At 46.4% G+C, this 14875-nt stretch overlaps 1 protein-coding gene across 3 annotated transcripts in view; it reads right to left on the bottom strand.

Moving 5' to 3' along the window:
- Nucleotides 1–258: 258 nt before the first annotated feature.
- The window catches only part of PLCD1 (phospholipase C delta 1), a 28761-nt gene continuing 14144 nt past the window's right edge, over nucleotides 259–14875 (bottom strand). For 2 of the 3 annotated variants that reach the window (XM_004419504.3, XM_004419503.3), the window contains exons 4-15: nucleotides 4619–4748; nucleotides 4298–4529; nucleotides 3472–3673; nucleotides 3215–3359; nucleotides 2987–3136; nucleotides 2738–2893; nucleotides 2343–2502; nucleotides 2045–2161; nucleotides 1467–1645; nucleotides 1240–1372; nucleotides 1014–1163; nucleotides 259–887 (exon numbers count right to left, since the gene is read on the bottom strand). In XM_004419504.3, coding sequence (XP_004419561.1) covers nucleotides 802–887; nucleotides 1014–1163; nucleotides 1240–1372; nucleotides 1467–1645; nucleotides 2045–2161; nucleotides 2343–2502; nucleotides 2738–2893; nucleotides 2987–3136; nucleotides 3215–3359; nucleotides 3472–3673; nucleotides 4298–4529; nucleotides 4619–4748 — 1840 coding nt within the window. In that variant the 3' untranslated portion in view covers nucleotides 259–801. Of the gene's footprint in view, nucleotides 888–1013; nucleotides 1164–1239; nucleotides 1373–1466; nucleotides 1646–2044; nucleotides 2162–2342; nucleotides 2503–2737; nucleotides 2894–2986; nucleotides 3137–3214; nucleotides 3360–3471; nucleotides 3674–4297; nucleotides 4530–4618; nucleotides 4749–7938; nucleotides 8025–14875 lie in introns of those variants that run through there. The other variant, XM_087430718.1, reaches the window with a different exon arrangement.

Raw genomic sequence — 14875 nt, forward strand, 5'->3', positions numbered from 1 at the left:
ACATTCCAGAGAAGGACTGAGCTCTGTACTGTCCCCCATGGAGGGGTTTGTTTCTTGCTGATCCCTCCTGCCCAGGGGGGCGGACCACCCCCTCACTCTAGTGTGAGTATGGGATAGGTGGAGAGTGAGGTGCTGTGGCTCCAGTGCTCCGGGACACACCCACACACACACCCACACCCACACACACACACACACACACACACACACACACACGCTTTACAGGGATTTTCTGGTGTCCAAGTAAAGAGACCACAGGACTTAATCTTAAGGTTTTTATAAAAACCCTCAACCTAGGGGCCAGCCCGGTGGCATAGCAGTTAAGTTCGCGCATTCCACTTTGGTGGCCTAGGGTTCGGATCCTGGGCACGGACCTACTGACTGCTCATCAAGCCATGCTGACGTGGCGTCTCATATAGAAGAGCTGTAACTCTACAACTATGATACACAACTATGCACTGGAGCTTTGGAGAGAAAAAAGAAAAAGAGGAAGTTTGGAAGAGATGTTAGCGCAAGGCCAAGCTTCCTCAAAAACAAAAAACAAAAAAACACCCTCAATCTAGGGCTGGCCAGAGGGCGGAGAGGGTTGCAGTGTTGTTCCTGACGGAATTGAGGACAGCTCCAGGGACTGGACTGGCTCCTGGGACCCCAAAGAGGCAGCAGCACAGACAAGATGTTGGAGCTGAAGGCAGGGTGGCACCTCTAGCTCTGAGGGAGAGGCTGGGAGAGCCATACCTGCCCTGCCCCTAGACGTGGACTGAGGGCCTGGCCCACTTGGGGCAGATCCCACCAGACCCCCCAAGCCTAGTCCTGGAGGGACACCTTCACAAAAAGGGTGGCAGATGGGTGCTGGTCTCCATTCTTGGACAAGAGGTGGACGTGGCGGTATCCTGGCAGGCACAAAGGGAGAGTTCCGGTCACTCAGGGAGGATGCTTCAAGGGACAGCCGGACCCAGCCCAAGAGATGCCAGGCCCTGCCTCCCCCACCTTGGGCCCTCCCCTTGACAAACTCTTACCCTGCTTGAGACTGCTCAGAGGGATGGTGCTCTGGCCAATGAAGTCATTCTTGGAGGATGCATCATAATCCTCCACCACGAAGCGCACGAGGGCAAGCTCAGGCACAACCACCTCAAACTCAAACTCCGTGTCCCACCACGGGTTGAAACCTAGGGGTACAGGCACCATGTCAACAGCATGGACACCAGCTCCAGTAGCTGGGCCCAGCCAAGGCCCAGCACGTACCATTATTGGTGACTACAGCGGTCTGGCGGCTGGCCATGTCTCGGCCCACACCGTGGATCTCCACTGTCACCTTGGGGTCCACAATTGAATTCTTATTCTTGTTGACTTTTGGCAACTGCTGCCCTGAGATGACCTGAGGAAAAGTAGGGGACAATTAAGGGTTCAGGAATGGTAGTGAGGGGGAAGGGAGGCCCATGGGTACCTGTCCCTCCTGTAGCTAGCCATACCCTGACATTGAGCCTCTTCCGAGTCCACCAGGGCCCCTGAGCCAGGGAACGTGAGTTGAAGGTGGAGTTGAGGTCTCGCAGGAAGGCAGGCTTCAGTACATACCCACAGGCCCCGTTGTCCTGGAAGCGGCCCTGGTACACGTCCATCTCTGGCCCAGGTGTCTGGAAGTTCAGGGCCACTACAGGCAGGACAGAGCAGTCACAGGCTGTGGGCTGGCCTCGGGGGCCTTAGAGCCCAGCCTGCTCAGGGTATACTGAGGCCTAGAGTCACACGGGGAGGTAGAAGCAGGGTCCAGGATCACTCCGATGCCTACTGCCCTCCTGCCACCCTAACTGACCCAACACACCAACCTCAAGTTCCATTTCTGGTGCCAGAATTCAAAGGACTAGTATGCTAATAATGGGGTTTCAGAATTGTGACTTGCTAGTGGGGGGATATTTCCAAACAGAGATTACCAGCTCCTGAGCCCACAAATCTCTGTGTCTAGCCCTGCTTGGGTTCCCATAGGCTCCTGGCCCCTGGCCCTCTGGACTGAAACCTTCATCCAGGCCTCCTCCCAGCCCCAGCCAACCCATACCGATCTGGCAGCCCCCATTCCACATCTCCACGGGGCTGTAGTTGGAAGAGTCCGTTCTCCACCCAGCTGGGTAGATCCTGCTCAGGTGACCCACGTTGTGGCGGACAAAGCTGTTTCCTGAGGGGGGTGTGAGTTGGTCAGATGTGGTGGCCTCCTGGAGACCCCAAGCCCCTCCCCACCAGCTCTGTCTGGTAACAGCAGGGAGTCCCAACGCTGGGTGATGGGAGTCAGGCCTGGCCCTGGCCAGCCCAGATGGTCAGACAGACAGACAGCACCCTCAGGGTGCCGATCAGCTCACCTGACTCTTGGAGCAGTCGGAGGGCGCGGTTCTCAGAGAAGGACGCCATCTCATAGAAAGCCTGCCCTGGGGTGCCAGGGTTGGAGAAGCCCGCAAAGTGGACGCTTTTGCAGTAAATGACCATATCGGAGAGCTCCTGCACTAGCCTGAGCTTGTCCTCCTGGGGGCCATGGGGAGGCCCGAGTTAGAGTCAGAGGTTGGGGCAGGTAGGCACTGAGAGAGCCAGAAACCCAGACACAGAGAGACAGAGATAGGGAGACAGACAGAGAGAGGGGGGCAGAGGGTCTGAGTGGCAGCCACAGAGAACTGAGATACAGCCAATATCCCACGAGGTGATGCAGGATGATGATGATGGGGGGCCCCAGGGCTGCCCCCCCCACTGCTCCCCCTTGAACCTTGGGCTTGTGCTGCACTCGGCTCCTCACTGCCTCATCCTCTATCTCCGCAGCCTCATCCTCGTCTGACACAGTGGCCTCAGGGCCGCCTTCCCCTCCGGGGGGCAGGAGCCCCCCAAGCTTCTTCCCCTTCAGCAAGATCTTCCCCTTCAGTTGCTAGGGATGGAGGGGCAGCTGGTCAAGACCAAGCTGGCCTCCCAGCCCGTCCACCTGCCCTCTCCTCTGGACACCCCCATCCCCACCGCACACCTCAGGGGAAGGCAGGCTGGTGGTGTCCCCGTCGAGCGGCCGGTCCAACAGCATGGAGCCCAGGATGGTGCGCAGGTGTTGCGCCATCACCCGCTGCTGCTGGAGGCTGCAGTGATTCTCCAGGGACAGGATGACGGGGTAGGGGGACGCCTGGAGGCCCAAGGGCAGGTTAGGAGGAGTTGGCCGCCCCTAGCAGCCTCCTCCTCTCCCCACCAGGGGTGCGCCCACCTTGAAGGCGTAGTCCCGGATGGCCCTGAGCACGTCGCAGAAGAGGATCTTGGAGGTGAAAGTGTAGCCATGGTAGATGACCGGCTCGAGGTTGGGCCCGTCCCAGCAGTCGAGCTCCAGGCAGCGGCAGCCTTTGCATAGCGCCCTGCGGGTAGGGGTGGTGGCTAGGCCCCTCGGGTCCCGCCCCGGCCTGCCCGGAGCCCCGCCCCCAGAAGCCCCGCCCCCAGAAGCCCCCCTGACCCGGCCTAGGGCCCCACCGAATGTAGGCCTCGGTGCTGCTGGGCCCGGTGAGCTGGTCTTCCAGCAGGTAGGTGTTGTGTGAGGAGGACACCAGGTAGTGGCTGAGCGGGTGGCCCATGTCCTGGTAGACCCGCCGGTGCGCCAGGCTGAAGGCGCTGCCGTCGGCCGAGAGCAGGTACATGAGGAAGCCGTCCTTGGTCATCTGCCGCTGCGCCTTGGCTGGGAGGGGGAGGCCGGTGCCAGTCAGAGCCCTCAGCCAGCCAGCCACCTCCAGGGGACCTTCACTGCGCCACCGCTCTGGGAGGAGGAGCCTCCACTCCCCCTGCCTCCCTGTCCTGAGCTGGTCCTTGACAGCTCTCGCAAGGGGGTAAGTTTGAGTCTCCTTACCAGACTTTGACTACCCCAGGGCGCGTCCCTGTCACCTCCTCCTCTGTCCCCACACTGTGAGGCCCCTTGATGGCAGGGCCTCATCGCATCCTTCTCTGTGCCTCCACACTGGAGCCCCTTCCAGAACAGGGCCCCGTCTTACGTCCCAAAGCTGAGCCCGGGATGGGCACAAATAAAGAAGCCGGAAAAGCATCTGCTTCTCCAGCCTCCTCTCTCTCTCTATTTCCTGGAGGAGGTGTCCTCAAAACCCCCTGCAGGAGGAACCAAGAGAGGGGTAGTGATGCTGGAGCCCTGTCTCCCATCTGCCTGCTGTCATGGGACAGGCAAACACTGATCACGGCTCTGAGGCGCCCCCCCTTCCCTCCAGCTCCCTACTCTCGGGCTTCAGTCTCCCAGGGTCTCCCAGCCTAGTGGGGCCCTGGGACTGCAGGTCACAGGCCCTGGCCAGGCCCTCACCAGTCTCACTGGGCTCGTAGCGCTCAATGAGGGAGAGGGCCAGTGCAGGCCCCGCCGCCTCCTCCCGCTGCTGGTGCTGCAGGAATGTCACCAACTGATCCACTGACAGGGTCTCCCTGGAGCCCGCAGCCTCGGCGAAGGTGTGGTCAATCTCTTCCCGCTGGGTCAGCATCTTGTAGAAGGTCTCAATCTCTTCATCCTCCAGGGAGTCCGTCTGGGAGCGGTCACATTCCTGCAAAGCCAGGACAGCCAGGTGGGCAAGGCTCAGAGCAGGCCAAGGACCTAGTGCCGCGCAGACCCAGCCCTCACTTCCTGCCTCACCCTGAAGATCTTCCGGGCATAGCTGTCGTCCACCTGCATGTTGAGCTCCTTCAGGAAGTTCTGCAGCTCTTTGAAGCTCATCTTGTTGTCCTTGTTTTTGTCAGCTTTTCGCAAGCAAGAGTGGATCCAGCTGGGCAAGAAGTAAGGAAAGCCCAGGAGCCCTGGTACCCCCGAGGTCCCAGCCAGAGCCGTGGTTCAAGCCCAAGGTTAACTCCTGGGCCCATGTGGACCAAGACTACGTGTATCCACAGCTCCCTGCGGGCCTGACTTACTGCACATCTGCATTCCAGGGACAAGAGCTGGTGGCCTCTTTGGAGGAAATGTTACATCCTATTAAGGGGGCTTTTTCCTATTTGCTGGCTTTGAACCCTTTCAAATTTTGAAAGACATTTCTTGTCTCACTAGAAAAGGGTTCATTATAGATAATTTAGAAAATGCAGAAAAGTAAACAAACAAATCCCCCATAGTCCTACCACCCAGGGATAACTACTGTTAACATTGCAACGTATGTCCTTCTGGTTTTCAATGTATAATTGTTAGCCAACTTGACTAAAGCACTTGAGGCTTATTTTATAGGAATCAGCAGATTTCAAGCCACTGATCAGAAGGTGGGGACATGCAAAAACAAAGCCTGGATCACGTTGTCACAACTGGGGCACTTAGGCCCCCTTCTCTCCCTTACCTCTGGCCTCTCTCCCCTCAGCCTTGACCTTGAGAACTAGAGAAGGAGGAGCTCCCCATTCCACGGAAAATAGAGAACTAACTCAGAATAAAGACAACGAGAGCTCATGGACACACTTAAAAAATGATAGGAGGTTTTTAGAAGAAATCACAAAGGAAACAACAACATAAATGATACCATATTAACTTTTTAAAATTCTGAGAACTAGGCCGGCCCTGTGGCTTAGCGGTTAAGTGCGTGTGCTCCGCTGCTGGCGGGCCGGGTTCAGATCCCGGGTGCACACCGACGCACCACTTCTCTGGCCATGCTGGGGCCGCGTCCCACATACAGCAACTAGAAGGATGTGCAACTATGACATACAACTATCTACTGGGACTTTGGGAGGTGGGGGAAGCAAGAGGATTGGCAATAGATGTTAGCTCAGAGCCGGTCTTCCTCAGCAAAAAGAGGAGGATTGGCGTGGATGTTAGCTTAGGGCTGATCTTCCTCACAAAATAATAATAATAATAAATCCATATAATAGCATCAAAATGAATAAAAATACTTTGGAATAAATTTTTTTTCAATGTATAACTTACACTCTGAAAACCACAAAACATTATTTAAAGAAGTTAAAGAAGATCTAAATAAATGGAAAGATACCCCATATTTACACATAAGAAGACTTGATATTGTTAAACTTGATATTGTTGAAATTGACCTACAGATTCAACACATCCCTATCACAATCATGCTGGCTTCTCTGCAGAAACTGACAAGCTGATCCGAAAATTCAAATGGAAATTCAAGGGACCCAGAATAGTCAAAACAATCTTGGGAAAAAAACAACAAATTTGGAGGACTCACACTTAGTGATTTCAAAACTTACTACAGGGGCCAGCCCAGTGGCATAATGGTTGGGTTCGCATGCTCTACTTTGGTGGCCTGGAGTTCGTGGGTTCAAATCCTGGGCACAGACCTGCACACCACTCATCAAGCCAGGCTGTGGTGGCGTCCCATATACAAAATAGAGGAAGATGGGTACAGATGTTAGCTCAGGGTCGATCTTCCTCACCAAAAAAAAAAAAAAAAAAAAAAACTTACTACAAAGTTACAGTAACCAAAATGTTATGGTACTGGTGCAAGGATAGATGCATAGATAAATGAAATAGAATTAAGGGTCACAAAATTAACCCTCATATTAGGGTCAATTGATTTTTGACAAGAGTGTAAAGACAATTCAATGACAAAAGAATAGTCTTTTGAACAAATGATGCTGGAACAACTGTATATCCACATGCAAAAAAATGAAGTTGGAACCCCACATCACATCAAACACAAAAACTAACTGAAAATGGGTCAAAGACCTAAGTGTAAGAGCTAAAACTATTGAACTCTTAGAAGAAAATATAAGAGTAAATGTTTGTGACTTTGGGTTAGGCAAAGTCTTAGACTTTTTAACCCAAAAAACACAAGCAACAAAAGCAAAAAGTAGATGAATTAGACTTCACCAAAACTAAAAACTTTTGTGCTTCAAAGAATACTACCAAGAAAAAGAAAAGAACCTAGAAAATGGGAGAAACTATTTGCAAAACATGTATCTGACAAGAGACTTTTATCTAGAATATATAGATACAACTGAATAATAAAAAGACAAATAACCCAATTAAAAATGGGCCAGGGATCTGAACAGAAATCTCCGGAGAAGATATACAAAAGCACATTAAAAAATGCTCAACATCGTTAATCATTAGAGAAATGCAAATCAAAACCACAATAAGATACCTATCAAAAAAAAACCAAAACAAAACAGAAAATAACAAGTGGAGGCAAGTGAGGATGTGGAGAAATTAGAACCTTGCATACTGTTAGTAGGAATGTAAAATGATGCAGATGCTATGGAAAACAGTATGGTTGTTCCTCAAAAAGTTGAAAAGAAAATTACCATATGATCTAGGATCCACTTCTAGGTATATACCCAAAAGAATTGAAAGTAGGAACTCAAAGAGATATTTGTATACTCACGTTCATAGCAGCATTATTCACAATAGCCAAAAGGTGGAAGCAACCCAAGTGTCCATTAATGAATGAATGAATAAACAATATGTGGTATATACATACAATGAATATTGTTCAGACTTAAAAAGGAAGGAAATCGGAGTCAAGATGGCGGTGTAAGCAGACTCGGAACTCACCTCCTCCCGTGGACACAGCCAATTTACAACTACTCGTGGAAAAATTACCCCTGAGACAGAACTGAAAACTGGATGAGAGGAACTCCTGCAACAACGGACAATCCTAACTGAGGTAGAAGAGGCAGAGACTCCCTTCTGGAGAAGAAAAACGCCGCCTTCACAAGCCGCCAGCTTCACGGCCGCCGGGAGCAGCGCACAGGTACGCAGCCTCCCTGGAGACACGGGGCCCTGAGCCGGGGAGCGCCCCTGTGGGCATTTTGTGGACCCAGCACAATCGAGACCAGCGGCATAATATCTGACTGTGCCTGCTACTAAAACACTGGGGAGCACCCCCAGAAAACCCGGTGCACAAAGAAACTAAAACTGGCTCTTAAAGGGCCCGTGCGCAAACTCACCCATTTCAGGAAGCACCCTAAAATCACCAGAAAGAAAGGTGCACAGTGCTTTGGTGACAAGAGACTCACCTAATAGGCCCTGAGTGCATCTCGGTGAGGGGTGAGACCTCTCCAGGGACTGGGACATTGGCGGCGGCCATTGTTGTGGCCTGGTGTGGGCGTGTTGACACAGACGCCATTGGAGTTGTCCCTGAGGCCTGCTAGCCCAGGATCTGCCCCACCCGCTAGAGCACCGATTTAATCCAGCTCAGCCAGGGCAGGCAGCCCACCCTAGAGACTGGCCCCACCCAACAACAAGCCCTCAGGCAACTTGTGGGCCTGCATAGATTGGTGACTGGATTCTCTGCAGCCTGGCAACTGAGCAGGGCAGGGTGTGCACAAGGAGCGGGTGGAGAGTGTGGGGTGGTGGCAGAGTGTGTGGGGCTCCCGCCCTGGAGAGACTGGGTCCGCTTGGGGAGGTCGGGGCGCTCACACGGGGCAGGACTGTGTTGACTGTGTGTGTGGACCTGTAGGCGGTAGGGCTTCTCAGCTGCAGAAGACTTGTGCTTCTCAAAGACCCACATAGGAGGTTTGCCCCACCTTCCAAAGCCTGAAACAATTGGGTGCTCCTGTGCCTGAGGCCAGCCCCACCCAGCTGCAATCCTCAGACAGCTGACAAGAGACCTAATAGGCTAGAGGCTTACAGCAATTGTAAGGCCCTGAGCCTAACAACCTGCCACGGTGGGGGCCTACTCACTTAAAAGAAATACTGCAACACAAATGTGGTATTAGAACTTGCAGCCAACTGTGCTGGGGATCCCCACACCTGATAAAGAGACTGAAGGGCCCACAACAACTACAAGCAGCTGAGCATTACAACAGCTGGCCAGGAGCATAACTCAGCCTCCCTGGGCGCCTACAGGGAGAGCAAACAGGCCACAGCAGAAGGATACACGTAGCCCACATAGGGATCACCCCTGGAACATTGAGAACTGAGGGAAGCACACTGGAAGCCTCCTAAGGCATCACTTACATAAGGTCACCTATCCAAGAGCAGGAGATGTAGCTGACCTACCTAATACGTAGACACAAGCACAGGGAAAGAGGCAAAATGAAGAGACAAAAGAATACATTCCAAGTAAGGGAACAGGACAAAACCCCAGAAAAGGAACTAAGTGAAACAGAAATGAGCAACCTACCCGACAGAGAGTTCAAACTAAGAGTGTTAAGGATGCTCACTGATCTGGGGAGAAGAATAGATGAACTCAGTGAGAATGTCAACAAAGAAATGGAAGATATAAAAAAGAACCAATCAGAAATGAAGAATACAATACTGGAAATGAAAAATTCATTAGAGGGACTCAAAAGCAGAGTAGAGGATACAGAAGAATGGATCTGTGAGCTGGACGAAAGACTAGAAGAAATTACCTGAGGTGAACAGGTAAAAGAGAAAAGAATTAAAAAGACTGAGGACAGTCTAAGGGACCTCTGGGACAACATCAAGCGCACTAACATCCGTGTTATAGGTGTCCCGGAAGGAGAAGAGCGAGACAAGGGGTCAGAGACTCTATTTCAAGAAATAATAGATGAAAACTTCCCTAACCTAAGGAAGGAAACAGACATCCAGGTACAGGAATCACAGAGAGCCCCAAACAAGATAAACCCAAAGAGGCCCACACCAAGACACATCATAATCAAAATGTCCAGAATTAAAGATAAAGAGAGAATCCTAAAAGCCGCAAGAGAATGTCAAGTTACGTACAAAGGAAACCCCATAAGGCTATCAGCTAACTTCTCTGCAGAAACCTTACAGGCTAGAAGAGAATGGCACGATATATTTAAAGTGCTAAAAGGAAAAAACTTACAGCCAAGAATACTCTACCCAGCAAGGTTCTCATTCAAAATGGAAGGAGAGATCAAAATTTTCCCAGATAAGCAAAAATTAAAGGAGTTTGTCACCAACAAACCAGTGCTACAAGAAATGTTAAAGGGACTGATTTAAGGGGAAAAGAAAAGACCACAAATAGGAAAAATTATCTATTTCCATGATTAGAATGTAATGGATACAAATGCACAACAAAGAGGTTAGATATGATATCAAAAACATAAAAGGAGGGAGGAGGGGAGTTAAAGAGTACAGCTTTCAGACAGAGGTCAAACTAAAGTGACCATCAATTCTGTATAGAAGAAGAAAGGAACAGAGAAGGACTACTAAAACACTGAGAAAAAAGAAAAGTTAAAAAATGGCAGTAAGTACATACTTATCAATAGCTACTTTAAATGTCAATGGACTAAATGCTCCAATTAAAAGGCATAGGGTGGCTGATTGGATAAAAAAACAAGACCCATATATATGCTGCATACAAGAGACACACTTCAGACCTAAAGAGACTCACAAACTGAAAGTGAAGGGATGGAAAAAGATACTCCACGCAAATGGCAGTGAAAAGAAAGCTGGGGTAGCAGTACTCATATCAGACAAAATAGACTTTAAAACAAAAACTGTAAAAAGAGACAAAGAAGGGCATTACATAATGATCGAGGGAACAATCCAACAAGAGGATATAACACTTGTAAATATCTACGCACCCAATGTAGGTGCACCTAAATATATAAAGCAATTATTAACAGACATAAAAACAGAAATAGACAGTAACACGATAATAGTAGGGGACTTTAACACTCCACTTACACCAATGGATAGATCATCCAAACAGAAGATTAATAAGGAAACATTGGCCTTAAACGACACACTAGAACAGATGGACCTAGTAGATATATACAGAGCATTCCATCCAAAAACTGAAGAATACATGTTCTTTTCAAAGGCACATGGAACATTCTCCAGGATTGATCACATATTAGGCCACAAAACAAGTCTCCATCAATTTAAGAAGATTGAAATAATACCAAGCATCTTTTCTGACCACAACGGTATGAAACTAGAAATCAACTATAGGAAGAAAATCAGAAAAGCCACAAATACGTGGAGATTAAACAAAATGCTACTGAACAACGACTGGGTTAACGAAGAAATCAAAGAAGAAATCAAAAAATACCTGGAGACAAATGAAAATGAAAATACGACATGCCAGAATTTATGGGATACAGCAAAAGCAGTTCTAAGAGGGAAGTTTATAGCGATACAGGCCTATCTCAACAAACAAGAAAAATCTCAAATAAACAATCTAACAATGCACCTGAAGGAACTGGTAAAAGAAGAACAAACAAAGCCCAAAATCAGTAGAAGAAGGTAAATAATAAAAATCAGAGCAGAAATAAATGAAATAGAGACCAAAAACAATAGAAAAATTAATAAAACCAGGAGCTGGTTCTTTGAAAAGATCAACAAAATTGACAAACCTTTAGCTAGACTCACCAAGAAAAAAAGAGAGAAGGCACAAATAAGTAAAATCAGAAATGAAAGAGGAGAGGTTACAACAGACACCTCAGAAATACAAAAGATTATAAGAGAATACTATGAAAAGCTATATGCCAACCAATTCGACAATCTGGAAGAAATGGATAAATTCTTAGAATCATACAACCTTCCAAAACTGGATCAAGAAGAAGTAGAGAATTTGAATAGACCAATCACCAGTAAGGAGATCGAAACAGTAATCACAAACCTCCCCAAAAATAAAAGTCCAGGACCAGATGGCTTCCCTGGTGAATTCTACCAAACATTCAAAGAAGACTTAATACCTATCCTTCTCAAACTCTTCCAAAAATTGAGGAGGGGGAAGCTCCTAACTCATTCTACGAAGCTGACATTACCCTGATACCAAAACCAGACAAGGACAACACAAAAAAAGAAAATTACAGGCCAATATCACTGATGAACATCGATGCAAAAATCCTCAATAAAATACTAGCAAATCGCATACAACAATACGTTAAAAAGATTATACACCATGATCAACTGGGATTTATTCCAGGGATGCAGGGATGGTTTAACATTCGCAAATCAATCAACGTAATACACCACATTAATAAAATGAAGAATAAAAATCACATGATCATCTCAATAGATGCAGAGAAAGCATTTGACAAGATACAGCATCCATTTATGATAAAAACTCTGAATAAAATGGGTATAGAAGGAAAGTACCTCAACATAATAAAGACCATATATGAGAAACCCACAGCTAATATCATCCTCAATGGTGAAAAACTGAAAGCCATCCCTCTAAGAACAGGAACCAGACAAGGATGCCCACTGTCACCACTCCTATTTAACATAGTACTGGAAGTCCTAGCCAGAGCAATCAGGCAAGAGAAAGAAATAAAAGGGATCCAAATTGGAAAGGAAGAAGTGAAACTGTCACTATTTGCAGATGACATGATTTTATATATAGAAAACCCCAAAGAATCCACCAGAAAACTTTTAGAAGTAATAAACGAATATGGTAAAGTTGCAGGACACAAAATCAGCATACAAAAATCAGTTGCATTTCTGTACACTAACAACGAAGTAGCAGAAAGAGAAATTAAGAATACCATCCCATTTACAATTGCAACAAAAAGAATAAAATACCTAGGAATAAACTTAACCAAAGAGGTGAAAGATCTGTACACCGAAAACTATAAAACATTTCTGAAAGAAATTGAAGAAGACACAAAGAAATGGAAAGATATTCCGTGCTCTTGGATTGGAAGAATTAACATAGTTAAGATGTCCATACTTCCTAAAGCCATCTATAGATTCAATGCAATCCCTATCCAAGTTCCCACAACATTTTTCACAGAAATAGAACAAAGAATCCTAAAATTTATATGGAACAACAAAAGACCCCGAATAGCTAAAGGAATCCTGAGAAAAAAGAACAAAGCTGGAGGTATCACACTCCCTCATTTCAAAATATACTACAAAGCTGTAGTAACCAAAACAGCATGGTACTGGCACAAAAACAGACACACAGATCAATGGAATAGAATCGAAAGCCCAGAAATAAACCCACACATCTATGGACAGCTAATCTTTGACAAAGGAGCCAAGAACATACAATGGGGAAAAGAAAGTCTCTTCAACAAATGGTGTTGGGAAAACTGGATAGCCATATGCAAAAAAATGAAAGTAGACCCTTACCTTACACCATACACAAAAATTAACTCCAAATGGATTAAAGACTTGAATGTAAGACCTGAAACTGTGAAACTTCTGGAAGAAAACATAGGCAGTACGCTCTTCGACATCGGTCTTAGCAACATCTTCTCAAACACCACGTCTGACCGGGCAAGAGAAACAATAGAAAAAATAAACAAATGGGACTACATCAAACTAAAAAGCTTCTGCACAGCAAAGGAAACCATCAACAAAACGAAAAGACAACCTAACAATTGGGAGAAGATATTTGCAAACCATACTTCTGATAAGGGCTTAATCTCCAAAATATATAAAGAACTCATGCATCTTACCAACAAAAAAACTACCAACCCAATTAAAAAGTGGGCAAAGGACATGAACAGACATTTCTCCAAAGAAGATATACAGATGGCCAACAGACACATGAAAAGATGTTCAAAATCATTAACTATCAGGGAAATGCAAATCAAAACTACAATGAGATATCACCTGACGCCCGTCAGAATGGCTATAATTAACAAGACAGGAAACAACATGTGTTGGAGAGGATGTGGAGAGAAGGGAACTCTCATACACTGCTGGTGGGAGTGCAAACTGGTGCAGCCACTATGGAAAACAGCATGGAGATTCCTCAAAAAATCAAGGATAGAACTACCATATGATCCAGCCATCCCACTGCTGGGTATTTATCCAAAGAACTTGAAAACACCAATTTGTACAGGTACATGCACCCATGTGTTCATTGCAGCGTTATTCACAATAGCCAAGACTTGGAAGCAACCTAAGTGCCCATCAAGGGACGAATGGATAAAGAAGCTGTGGTATATATACACAATGGAATACTACTCAGCCATAAGAAACGATGAAATCCAGCCATTTGTGACAACATGGATGGACATTGAGGGTATAATGCAAAGTGAAATAAGTCAGAGGGAGAAGGTCAAATACCGCATGATTTCCTTCATTAAGTAGTAGATAATAACAACAATAAACAAACACATAGGGACAGAGATTGGATTGGTGGTTACCAGAGGGGAAGGGGGGAGGGAGGAGGGTGAAAGGGATAATTCGGTACATGTGTGTGGTGATGGGTTGTAATTAGTATTTTGGTGGTGAACATGATGTAATCTATGCAGAAATAGAAGTACAGTGATGTACACCTGAAATTTTTACAATGTTATAAACCAATGTTACTGCAATAAACAAAAAATAAAAAAAAATAAAATAAAATAAAATAAAAATAAAAAGGAAGGAAATCCTGCAATATGCTACAATATGGACGAAGCTTGAGGAAATTATACTAAGTGAAACAAGCCAGTCGCAAAAAGACAAATACTGATTCCACTTATATGAGGTACCTAGAGTAGTCAAAATCACAGAGACAGAAAGTAGAATGGTGGTTGCCAGGGATTGGGTCTAGGGGAGTGGAGGTGGCAGAATGAGTCGTTTAATGGGTATAGAGTTTCAGTTTTACAAGATAAAAAGAGTTCTGGAGATTGGTTGCACGATAATGTGAATGTACTTAATACTACTGAACTATATACACTTTAAAAATGGTTAAAACGGTAAATTCTATGTTATGTATATTACCACAATTAAAAATTAAAATTAAAATAAGTAGATCAAAAAAAAAAAAAGAGCTTAACAACAACAACGAAAAATAGGGAAAGGATCTGAATAGATAGTTCTCCAAAGAAGATATACAAATGGCCAATAAACACGTGTAAAGATGCTCAACATCATTAGCTATCAAGGAAATGCAAATCCAACCCAAAATGAGATAGCACTTCAAACCCACAAGGGTGGCTATAATTAAAAAGACAGATAATAATAAGTATTAGCAAAAATGTGAAAAATTGGAACCCTCATACACTGCTGGTGGGAATGTAAATTTCCTCTTTGGAAAACAGTTTGGCAGTTCCTCAAAAGGTTAAACATAGA

This window comes from Ceratotherium simum, chromosome 5, assembly GCF_057802395.1.
Source record: "Ceratotherium simum simum isolate JZ-2026a chromosome 5, ASM5780239v1, whole genome shotgun sequence".
In the NCBI taxonomy this organism is placed as follows: domain Eukaryota; kingdom Metazoa; phylum Chordata; class Mammalia; order Perissodactyla; family Rhinocerotidae; genus Ceratotherium; species Ceratotherium simum.